Raw genomic sequence first — 12,596 nt, 5'->3', positions numbered from 1 at the left:
AAGTTGGAACTTCGGAGTGTTCAGAATCATTCAATTATTTTTAACGGACTACAAAAGCAGTAAATGCGCATTAGTTGTCACCCTGGGCTGATATTAAATGTTTTGCCCTAGCACTACACATCTGCTTCAAATAATCAAAGCTTGATGATGGTTATTTAAATCAGGTGTGTAGTGCTAGGGGAGCGCAGTTACTCATTGCAGGACAGCAGTGCTCGGCAATCGGGAGCGAAGGATACGACCCGCATGTTGTGTTGCTGGTTTGCAGCGCCAATTCTCCCCATTGAGCAGACTGTATCAATGTGACATCCAGATGGTTCTATACTACCAATATTACAAATGATTGCTCGTGTAGGCTGCTATCCTACTCGAAATATAATAAAGTGGGATGGAACAAATTATCCACGTTAGCTACCGCCAGCGACATGTGATACAGCTGTCCTGTAAAGCAAGTGCAATTGCTGCCCAGTGAGAAGCAACAGTCGGAATCACATCGATATAGCCAGCAGATCCCCGCTTGCTTACAGCTGCACTATGGTCAGACTAGCTCTTGATCATGAAGCTCAATTACATTACACATAAGATTCATTGGATGAAGGTTTCTTCTGTCGGGGGAATTTTAAGATCCCAGATGATCATCTGAACATTAACATGCATCGCTTGCAGTCAGTGGCGGTTCTAGACCATTTCAACTGGGGGGGCCAAGCTGGGGCCAGTTGTACTGTTAAGAGGGGCCAGTTACATGAGATGTTATTGTTGTCATATTGTTTTCTTCACTGCATTGCAGGCAAAAGACCATGTTCATAATCATCATCGTTACCACTGTCTAATAATGGATGTAAAAAAAGAACGATAGCAAAAATTAGTTATGTAAAAATTATTTAATACTCCACATTTAGGGGGGCCACAAGGGGGTCCAAAATTATTGTCACAGGGGCACTGCCCCCCCAGAACCGATAGTGCTTGCAGTACGGTTTTGGAAGCATAGAGACCTTATCTTTCATATCAGTGAGAAATTAACTTCAAAAAACAAAAGCTTAAATTGATACACACCTTGTTAGGGTTAGTGTTCCCACACAGCCATATCTCCATATTACAGCACTTGTTTACGGAGAACTAGGGGTGAAAGTAAACTGGTCCAGTGTGGTGTCCCAGGCAAAAATAAATAGTGGGGGTACCCTGTATTGGTAAAATGTGAGCCTATCACAATTAACACAAAATGCCAAAAAACTATAGGCTATTACACCATTATTAAACAGCCACATAAAAAATAGCTAATTGACTTGAAACTGGGTGGTGGCTCCAAATTGCATTGTGGTTAGACAAGAACACGTACATTTTGCCAAGGCTGAGACCGAGGCGCCTCAGACAACAGTGGATGCATCAATTCAGGCTAGTGTAAGCCTAATAACAATCGCAGAATATCATTACAATAAATGTAGGTGTTTGGATGAATGTACACGGGTTGCCTTAAGGAGCACCTTTTGAAAGACTGCTAGTTCAATCTTCTCGGTGTAACAGTTGGGATAAAGAGAAAAATCAGAGTACAACGCATCTCATCCCTGGATTGAGGTAAATTTTCCAAGCTCCCCATTGCCTTAATCTACACAGTCATGCTGTCCGACCCTAGTGCAGCTGTAAGCAAGTGAGTCGGATCTGCTGGCTACACATTGATAGAACACTTGCACTGGTCATTCACACCAGCTTGTTGTTACATTAGCTAATTAGCATGTCATGTCAAGGTGACTTCCAGATGGTGTTCAATACTACAAGTTATTTCTACCTCGCCCATCGAAATAAGCACTTTATTTTACAAGTTTTAACTAGCGCCATGCTATTGTTGCCAGCATAAATTAGCTAGCTGGGAATGGCTCAGGACAACTGACTAAACCTAATCCATTCGTCTCCACTCGACTCTCAACTGCGCGACACACGTCATCAATTTGGGCACCAGGCGTGTCCGTATAGCCTCTCCCAGATTTCTATCTGATTTGACTTTTCGTAGCAGGTTAGAATAATTAGGTTAAGGTTATGGTTACAAAAGCTGCATCCCATCTAGTCGTAACCTACTACCTGGGACACTGGCTGCGATACGACGCGGGCGTGGCCACGTAACCCCACCCATAAATCTGTCTGAGCGGGTGCTTATGTGCTTGTTCTGTTTGTGTTTGCGCAGTGAAGCGAGAAGGGGACAGAAAACAGAGCGGTGTTGCTAGGATTTTTGTTTAGTTCGATATGTAGTTTAGTAGTAGTCAGCCAACCCAACAGCCAGTCTCGACTCGATTAAACAGGGGTAAATTCAACATAGCGCCTCGAGTCAAAGCAAACTCAAAGCCGGAGCCTGCCGGGTTATTTACGGGATGAAATAAAAGTAACCTCGCCACCATCGGGAGGTGGGAGTGTTGGGGTCGCCGGCGGTGTATCGCGAACTGGGTTGCGAGACTGGTCAGCCTGGTCCAACTTTGCCGAACGAACAAAGCCGCCAAATTCACTGATCAATCAACATGGTAAAGTCTTTCTTCCCGCTGAAGAAACTGAGACGGAGTGGGAAACATCTGTTGTTCTTAGTTCTGCTGATGCTGGGAGCTTTCGCTGTCTACCACGAGTTTGTTGCTACTAAGGCGTGGAGGAGCACCAAAAGCAGTGAGTAGGCTATCATGGATAGCTTTCTGAACCATTACTATGATGATGGTGTGTGTGTGTGTGTGTGTGTGTGTGTGTGTGTGTGTGTGTGTGTGTGTGTGTGTGTGTGTGTGTGTGTGTGTGTGTGTACTGGTAGTTTTGTTCATTATCAACTGTATTGCCAAATGAGCTAACTTGATAGTTTTTCATCAAGTCTGGGGTATTTTATCGATGGTACATGCCATGGTGTCATTGAATGGTGGGCCAATTCTGCAAGGTGGAAAATAAATACTTACTCTCCACTGTAGCTGAGTCAACAACTTTTTCAATCCTGTGTTGTTGTAAGGACTATGAACTTTAGAAAGATGTAAGGTGTGGCTGATGGGCTGCTGACATGAGAGATGTACAGGACTGTCCCATACTCTGTAGGTGATCACACACACGCTGCCAACACAACGAGACAACTCAACTGGGAGTTCCCTTTTCCCTTAGTTCTGAATGCTGATAGTGCAGTAAGAGTCAACCATTCAACATAACTACAACATTGCACACACCATGATGAACCCTGTTGAAGTGGTTGAAACATCAATACTGGAAATATGACATGCAAACACAACCATACAAGTGTCCAGACAAAGGATGCGGGTTGGGTCCTATGTGGGGCGTGTGTGTACATGTTGGTCTTTGTTGAGTGGCTTTTCTTCCATTTGCCGTTGTACCTGCTGTCACTAGTACACACACTTGTTTGTAACTGTGGTAGTCTCATACCTGGGGCTGGAGGGGGCAGAGCTTTGGAACCCTGCTGTTGATACACACACACTCATGTAAAGATGGCCGTCCTAACCCCATCCCCCCCTCACACACCCTCAAACACACCCCTTCCCGTTCTTGTTCAAGAGGTGTGTGCATTTGTAAAGGAGAGAAAATGAATAATACACCTCCTTCTGGACACACACAGTTGAAGTGGGAAGTTTACATACACCTTAGACAAATACACTTATACTCAGTTCAGTCCCTGACATTTAATCCTAGTAAAAATTCCCTGTCTTGGGTCAGTTAGGCTCTCCACTTTATTTTAAGAATGTAAAATGTCAGAATAATAGTGATTAATTTCAGCTTTTATTTCTTTCATCACATTCCCAGTGGGTCAGAAGTTCACATACACTCAATTAGTATTTGGTAGCATTGCCTTTAAATTGTTTTTAACTTGGGTCAAATGTTTCAGGTACCCTTCCACAAGCTTCCCACATTAAGTTGGGTAAATGTTGGCCCATTCCTCCTGACAGAGCTGGGGTAACTGAGTCAGGTTTGTAGGCATACTTGCTTGCACATACTTTAAGTTCTGCCCACAAACTTTCTATAGGATTGAGGCCATGGCTTTGTGATGGCCACTCCAATATTGTGACTTTTGTCCTTAAGCCATTTTGCCACAGCTTTGGAAGTATGCTTGAGGTCATTGTCCATTTGAAAGACCCATTTGCCACCAAGCTTTAACTTCCTGACTGATGTCTTGATGTTGCTTCAATATATCCACATAATTTTCCTCCTCATGATGTCATCTATTTTGTGAAGTGCACCAGTCCCTCCTGCAGCAAAGCACCCCCACAACATGATACTGCCAACCCCAAACTTCACGGTTGGGATGGTTAACTTTGGCTTGCAAGCCTCTTTTTCCTCCAAATATAATGGTCATTATGGCCAAACAGTTCTATTTTTGTTTCATCAGACCAGAGGACATTTCTCCAAAAAGTACAATCTTTGTCCCCATGTGCAGTTGCATACTGTAGTCTGGCTTTTTTATGGCGGTTTTGGAGCAGTGGCTTCTTCCTTGCTGAGCGGCCTTTCAGGTTATGTTGATATAAGACTCGTTTTACTGTGGATATAGATACTTTTGTACCGGTTTCCTCCAGCATCTTCACAAGGTCCTTTGCTGTTGTTCTGGGATTTGTGCGAAAAGTGCAAATCAAAGTACATTCATCTCTAGGAGACAGAACGCGTCTCCTTCCTGAGCGGTATGACGGCTGCGTGGTTCCATGGTGTTTATACTTGTGTACTATTGTTTGTACAGATGAACGTGGTACCTTCAGGAGTTTGGAAATTGCTCCCAAGGATGAACCAGACTTGTGGAGGTCTTGGCTGATTTCTTTTGATTTTCCCATGATGTCAATCACAGGCACTGACTTTGAAGGTAGGCCTTGAAATACATCCACAGGTACACCTCCAATTGACTCAAATGATATCAATTAGCCAATCAGAAGCTTCTAAAGCCATGACTTCATTTTCTGGAATTTTCCAAGCTGTTTAAAGGCACAGTCAACTTAGTGTATGTGAACTTCTGACCAACTGGAATTGTGATGCAGTGAAATAATCTGTCTAAACAATTGTTGGAAAAATGACTTGTCATGCACAAAGTAGATGTCATAACTGACTTGGCAAAACTATAGTTTGTTAACAAGAAATGTGGGGATTGGTTGGAAAACGAGTTTTAATGACTCCAACCTAAGTGTATGTAAACTTCTGACTTCACAATGGGGATTGAGGACATCACCCTCTGTGTGTGTGTGTGTGTGTGTGGTGGGACAAATGTTCTATATCGGATGTTGGTCTATGTGCCCATACACCTAGCGAGAGAGACATAAAATCCTGGGAAGAGGGAAAGGAGGGGGATAGAAACTCTTATATTTTGAGTTAAATGTTTTTTTCTGTCCAACTAATACTCTAAAATTACCCTGTGTCCACTCTCCACCTACCCCATTCATAGACACTTACTGCTTTAGTGCCTATTGATGATAGTATCATCTGACCGGGGAGATTTGTGAAGAGCCCTGATGCTTGCTCTATACATTAACATGCATCGCTTATGTTTCTAAAAAAATACAGCATCTTTTCATATCAGCAATAAATAAAGGTTAAATTACTAAATACCTTTTATGGCTGTGTGGGAACACTAACCCTATATGTCCATGTTACATCTCTTGTTTACGGTAGACATAGACAGCCACCTGTGCTATATAATGTGCTCCGGACACCTGTGTGTAAGCCATAACTGGGGAGGAAGTGTACTTAATCACCTTGAGGCACACAGCTTGTGGATCAGTGTAAAACTTCTACAGTAATTGTCATTTTTATTTGATGGATTCTTTCTCGCTGATATCAAAGATAAGGGGCATATCTGCAAATGTTTCGAAAACCGGTTTGAACAATGATTAGACTTTTCTAAATGTTAAAACAGTGTGGGAATTGTAGTTCACATGGAGCCAAATGTGGGTGACTGTAACTGCTGAAAACCTTACATATGGAGTAGGGTTTTCTAGAGCAACTCTCCACCCTGGTGATAATGACAGACTTCCAGACCACCAGTACTTAAAGTTCTTTCTCTCCCTACCTCAACCCCCGTTACACCCACATGCTAACCCCATAGCATTGCCTATAAATACACACAGGGTAGCCTCATTTTGTTTTTTGTGTGTGCCTGGTTTGTGTTTGAGTCCAGAAGGCTGGTGTTCATTCCCAGACCTGATTCCTAGGCTTGAGCTCACTGGGCTAACATGGTCTTGAATCAAGCAGACAACCCTTATTGGAACATCAGCAGTGGAGGATTGTAATTTGGAAGCGAGGAGTGTGTGTGTGTGTGTGCTTACCCTTTACACTCACACGTGTATAAGGGTTGATAAATGCAGATTTGGACTCTAAGTGCCTAAATTGGAACATAATGGCTGTACAGTAACATGCTATACATGACCTCAAAGCTCTGGGGGCTATGCACTTCACAGTGCTGTAAGAGTTTTGACTGACAGTCATTCTGAACTTGAGCTTGTCGCGCAACAATAAGTTGGTCCAATTCAGCTCTGTAATTGTTCAACTTTTGCAAATTTGTTGTCTAAGTGAGGGAAATGCTGTACATTTTTAAGATGACTCGATGTACACTCAAACAAAATATAGAGCTTTGACATGTAAAGTGTTGGTCCCATGTTTCATGAGCTGGTCAGAGCCACCATGTAAACTCCCTGCCCCTCCCCCTCTGATGCATAGGCTACTGTAGCCTACTGATACAAGCGTGATTCAGAAATTGGAGAGATTCTTTTAATTACAGAAGAATAGATTCACTTTTTCAATGCTAATTACGGATGATGTAGTTAGAACGTTTCACATTGGATTCATTACCTACATAAATGCTAGATGTTTTTCTATTTTAATCTGGTGCTGCTCTGCATACACGAGCTTGTTAGCCAGCTTGTCCAACGTTAAGCCAACTTTCAGTAGTTCATAGACATTCAAAGTTCCTTAATAGAATCCACTCCCACGTAGGTATATTTCTGTCGGCCTAATTCGGATCATGCATGTCATAACAACATGCCCAGAGCTTCAAGCCAGCTGTCCTCCTCCACACTTGCTTTCTCCCCACCCGCAAAATTTCTGTCGCATTTCGTGCCCTACACTTGTCTGTCCAATGCATGTAAACAATAGCTTGCCCCCTCCATAGTAAGCTGCTCTATCCTCACTGATTGGTGAAGTAATTTGAAGTCGAGCTAAATGTTAACGTTTGATTTCAGAGGTTTAAAAAGGAACGATATACACTGAGTGTGCAAAACATTACATGCTCTTTCAATGACAGGCTGACCAGGTGATTTCAGTTGAAGGCTATGATCCCTTACTGATGTCACTTGTTGAATCCACTTCGATCAGTGTAGATTTAGGGGAGGAGACAGGTTAAAGAAGGATTTTTAAGCCGTGAGACAATTGAGACATGGATTGTGTATGTATGCAATTCAGAGGGTAAGACAAAGTATTTAAGTGCCTTTGAACATGCTGTGGTAGTAGGTGCCAGGTGCACCAGTTTGAGCGTGTTAAGAGTTGCAACGCTGCTGGGTATTTTATGCTCAACAGTTTCCCGTGTGTATCAAGAGTGGTTCACCACCCAAAGGACATCCAGCCAACTTGACACAACTGTGGGAAGCATTGTAGTTAACATGGGCCAGCATCCTTATGGAATGCTTTCGACACCTAGTAGAGTCCATTTTCTGACGAATTGAGGCTGTTCTGAGGGCAAAAGGGGGTGTGCAACTCAATCTTAGGAAGGTATCCTTAATGTTTTGTTCACTCAGTGTAAATAGTTACTTTGTTGGGGTTAGATCCGGTTCAGAACCCTGTTTGAAACAGTGGCTAACAAAACCAAATCATGGGTTGCTTTCATACCTTGTCCATAGACTGCTTACAGGCTGATGAAACCAGTAATGTAATTTTGTTGAACTATCCCGAGTGGCACAGCTGTCTAAGGCAGTACATCTCAGTGAAATAGGTGTCACTACAGTCCCAGGTTCAAATCCAGGCTGTATCACATCCAGCCGTGATTGGGTCCCATAGAGCGACGCACAATTGGCCCAGCGTAGTCCGTGTTTGGCCGGGATAGGCCGTCATTGTAAATAATTTATTTTTTAATTGAGGGGGTGGCAAATATTCAAACTTGTTTAACCTAATAGAAGGAACACCATCTAGTGGTGAGAACCTGTTAATAACAGGATGTAGGATGGGACATAAGCCTAACTACCGAAATTACTTATTTCTGAACAGGGGAAGCAAAAACATCACCACATTCACTGGAAATACATTACATAGGATGAATTAACAATATCCCCTGAGCCGCAGCTCCATACTACTTGTCAAACACAGAGAACTGATACTACACTGAACAAAAATATACACGTAAAATATTGGTCCCATGTTTCATGAGCTGAAATAAGATCCCAGAAATGTTCCATTTGCACAAAAATCGTATTTCTCTTACATTCTTTGCACAAATTTGTTTACATCCCTGTTAGTGAGCATTTTTCCTTTTGCCAAGATAATCCATACACCTGACGTGTGGCATATCAAGAAGCTGATTTAAACAGCATGATCATTACACAGGTGAAACTTGTGCTGGGGACAATTAAAGGCCACTCTAAAATGTGCAGTTTTGTCACTCAACACAATGCCACAGATGTCTCAAGTTGAGGGAGGATACAATAGGCATGCTGACTGTAGGAATGTCCACCAGAGCTGTTGCCAGAGAATTGAATGTTAATATCTCTACCATAAGTTGCCTCCAACATCGTTTTAGATAATTTGGCAGTACGTCCAACCGGCCTTAAAACCGCAGACCATATGTAACCAGCCCAGCACCTCCACATCTGGCTTCTTCACATTCGGAATCGTATGAGACCAGCCACCTGGACAGCTGATGAAACTGAGGAGTATGTATGTCTGTAATAAAGCCCTTTTGTGGGGAAAAACTCTAGAAGGCCAGCATCCTAGAGTCGCCGCTTCACTGTTGACGTTGAGACTGGTGTTTTGCGGGTGCTATTTAATGAAGCTGCCTGTTGAGGACTTGAGGCGTCTGTTTCTCAAACTAGACACTCTAATGTACTTGTCCTCTTGCTCAGTTGTGCACTGGGGCCTCCCACTCTTTCTATTCTGTTAGAGCCAGAAGGTGCTGTTCTGTGAAGGGTGTAGTACACAGCATTGTATGAGATCTTCAGTTTCTTGGCATTTTCTCGCATGGAATAGCCTTCATTACTCAGAACAAGAATAGACTGACGAGTTTCAGAACAAAGGTCTTTGTTTCTGGCCATTTTGAGCCTGTAATCAAACCCACAAATGCTGATGCTTCAGATACTCAACTAAGCTAAAGAAGGCCAGTTTTATTACTACTTTAATCAGAACAACAGTTTTCAGCTGTGCTAACATAATTGCAAAAGGGTTCTCTAATGATCAATTAGCCCTTAATTATAAACTTGGATTAGCCAACACAACGTGCCATTGGAACACAGGAGTGATGGTTGCTGATAATGGGCCTCTGTACACCTATGTAGATATTCCATTAAAAATCACCTGTTTCCAGCTACAATAGTCATTTACAACATTAACAATGTCTACACTGTATTTCTGGTCAATTTGATGTTATTTTAATGGACAAATTTCTGTGACCCCAAACTTTTGAAGTGTGTGTGTATTTATTGGTGTGGTGGTCCGTGGGTGGCTTTTGACCAGTCCTTTTGTTTACTCATGTCTAGCTAATTGTTCTAAATTATGTTAGGTACTATATTTATTTGATATTATATGAATCCCATAAAATTGTAATTTATCATTTAAATGTAACCCATTAGGTTCATTTCAAAGAGATCAAATTCTATTTCAACAAGATAATGTTGCAGGAATGCTAATCTTACATGTTTCTACGAAAATAAACAATTTCAGAACAATCTGAGATGGTGGGTGTTGAAAATCCTCTGTGCTTTTTAAGGTGGAATGACCCTTTATCCCTATCCATATAGGGCAATTCCCACGACTACAAAGGGTTAAATAGGGCTGGCACGGTACTTTTATAATCGTGTAACTGACGATTATGGATGAAGACAGTCATGAACATAAAGTAACCGTAAAATATATACTGTATGTATAAATCTATATTTTTAGCTTTATGAACTTCATTTTCAAATCGACTAACTTAACCCAAGAGCAGTAAAGTTAAGGTAAGCCTGGTTCACATCTAACGGCTGATAAAAGGAGCAATGAGAGGAGAAAAAATGTTGTAACAAACTGCTGACTTGAAGGGCTGCACCGGCGTTGACGAATTGGAGACTATTTCCGTGGTAACATTGACTCTTTATAAAGTGATGAAACTTTGCTGGTCCTTGTTTTAGCAAGGTTTTGGAGCAAACGAGTATCATGAAATGCATGCACCCAATCAATGGCTTTACCAAAAACAGGGTTTAGACTTGACAGTTCATGCAGCTTAAGTATTCTTATCATAGAATTCCAAACCGTGATGCATCTACATTTAAATGTCTACCGTGTCCACAGTGGGCATTTCCCCCGCGCTATATTCAAATCACTATCAATTTTACAGTGGAATATGATAATTCAACTGATGGCAGTGGCTAACTAGCCAGCTAACCTCTGTTGCAAGCAACATTTAAAGGGATCACAAACGGGTCAGCATAGTAAAAAAAAGAAATTGCTAGCCTGCTAGCATTTTGGGGCCAGCAAAGACGTTCCTCAAACGCTAGGAATGTATTTCCTCCAACGTTATAATGAAAAGGTGCCTCTCGGTCCCAAAACAAGTTTTCTGGAGACTTGTCGGAGGAGTGCTGATGACATCGCCCACTGTATGCTCTTTCGGTTGCTTGATTTGCGTCCAGACTGAGGAGAAATCCGCACACAAAGCATCCCTGACCACCCTCTGAAGTGGTCACCCAGAACTGACACAATTATACCAGAAATTGACTTGTGCGCCTAGAGCAGTCTTTTCAATGCAGTCTTCGTATTCTGATAGCAGAAGTCGCACGACCACAGACCGTCGGGAGTGGAAGAGAGGAGAAAATTAGCATTTTTATTTTATTTTTATTTATTTTTTATTTATTTTATTAAATATTTTTTATGATTAATAACATTGACCCTAAAATACATGACCATCAAAGCCCTGGTGTGTATGGGGGTTCAGATTCATGTCCATGTGTCATTTCCTTTTTTATGACCAGCTGATTGTGTGATAACAGATGATTTAACCATAGCCCCTCTAGTAATTTAATAGGCTCTCTGTTATAATCCCTAACAGTTCCATAATGGGGCAGCAGGTACCCTAGGGGTTAGAGTGTTGGGCCAGTAACTGAAAGGTTACTGGTTCGATTACCCGAACCGACAAGGTGAAAGATGTCTGTGCACTTGAGCAAGGCACTTGCCCCTGTAGCAAATTAGGGTTGCTGTACTAAATGATAGCCATCTGGGAGAAATCCAAACCAGTCTGGAATGAATGACAATCAAGGCATAGGTGATGCATTTCCTGCTTTTAATTATGCAGGAAAATAGAAAGCATGTGACGTATCAAATTGTGTAATGGAATTATAGTCAACCTAAAATATTGTCATATAATTATAATAGTTTTACGGGTTTTGTACCAATATTCTGCATAAATAGCCTCAACTACATGTAAACAGACCATAAATGTCTCCGATTTTGTTTTCTAGGATGCTGTGAAGGCTATTATGATACAATATCAGTACTTGTTGCATTTACAACTAGTCTAAATCCTATCAACTGATTTCAGCCAGTTTGAATGGAACGTTGGCATATTGGCAGTTAATTTGAAAGAATGTATGGAATCATTCCTCTAAAACTGTCTAGCTAACACATGTACAGTGCATTCGGAAAGTATTCAGACCCCTTGACTTTTTCCACATTTTGTACCTTTTTGGATTTTATTAAAAAAATCCTCATCAATCTACATACGATAACCCATAATGGCCAAGCGAAAACGGGTTTAGAATTATTTTAAAGTATTACAAATAAACTGAAATGCCTTATTTACTTAAGTATTTAGACCCTTTGCTATGAGACTCCAAATTGAGCTCAGGTGCATCCTGTTTCCATTGATCATCCTTGATGTTTCTACAACTTGATTTGAGTCCACCTGTGCTAAATTCAATTGATTGGAAAGGCACACACCCGTCTCTAAGGTCCCACAGTTGACAGTGCATGTCAGAGCAAAAACCAAGCGATGAGGTCGAAGGAATTGTCTGTAGAGCTCCGAGACAGGATTCTTTTGAGGCACAGATCTTGGGAAGGGTACCAAAAATGTCTGCAGCATTGAAGGTCCCCAAGAACACAATGGCCTCCATCATTCTTAAATGGAAGAAGTTTAGAACCACCAAGATTCTTCCTAGAGCTGGCCAAACTGAGCAATCAGGGGAGAAGGGTAAGCACTGTCAGGTAACCCGATGGTCACTCTGACAGTGCTCCAGAGTTCCTCTGTGGAGCTGTGAGAACCTTCCAGAAGGACAAACATCTCTGCAGCACTCCACAAATCAAACCTTTATGGTAGAGTGGCCAGACGGAAGCCATTCCTCAGTAAAAGGCACATGACAGCCCGCTTAGCGTTTGCCCAAAGGCACCTAAAGACTCTCAGACCATTAAACAAGATTCTCTGGTCTGATGACACC

At 41.9% G+C, this 12,596-nt stretch overlaps 1 protein-coding gene across 1 annotated transcript in view; it reads left to right on the top strand.

Moving 5' to 3' along the window:
• Window positions 1–2,114: 2,114 nt before the first annotated feature.
• LOC123728313 (beta-1,4-N-acetylgalactosaminyltransferase 3) overlaps window positions 2,115–12,596 on the top strand; it is a 36,913-nt gene continuing 26,431 nt past the window's right edge. Inside the window, exon 1 of the mRNA XM_045700355.1 lies at window positions 2,115–2,640. Coding sequence (XP_045556311.1) covers window positions 2,502–2,640 — 139 coding nt within the window. The 5' untranslated portion in view covers window positions 2,115–2,501. The remainder of the gene's footprint in view (window positions 2,641–12,596) is intronic.

The sequence above is a fragment of the Salmo salar genome, chromosome ssa17 (genome assembly GCF_905237065.1).
Source record: "Salmo salar chromosome ssa17, Ssal_v3.1, whole genome shotgun sequence".
Lineage (NCBI taxonomy): Eukaryota > Metazoa > Chordata > Actinopteri > Salmoniformes > Salmonidae > Salmo > Salmo salar.
The sequence above is the reverse complement of the archived record's forward strand: the minus strand, read 5'-3'. Positions and strand labels throughout refer to the sequence as shown.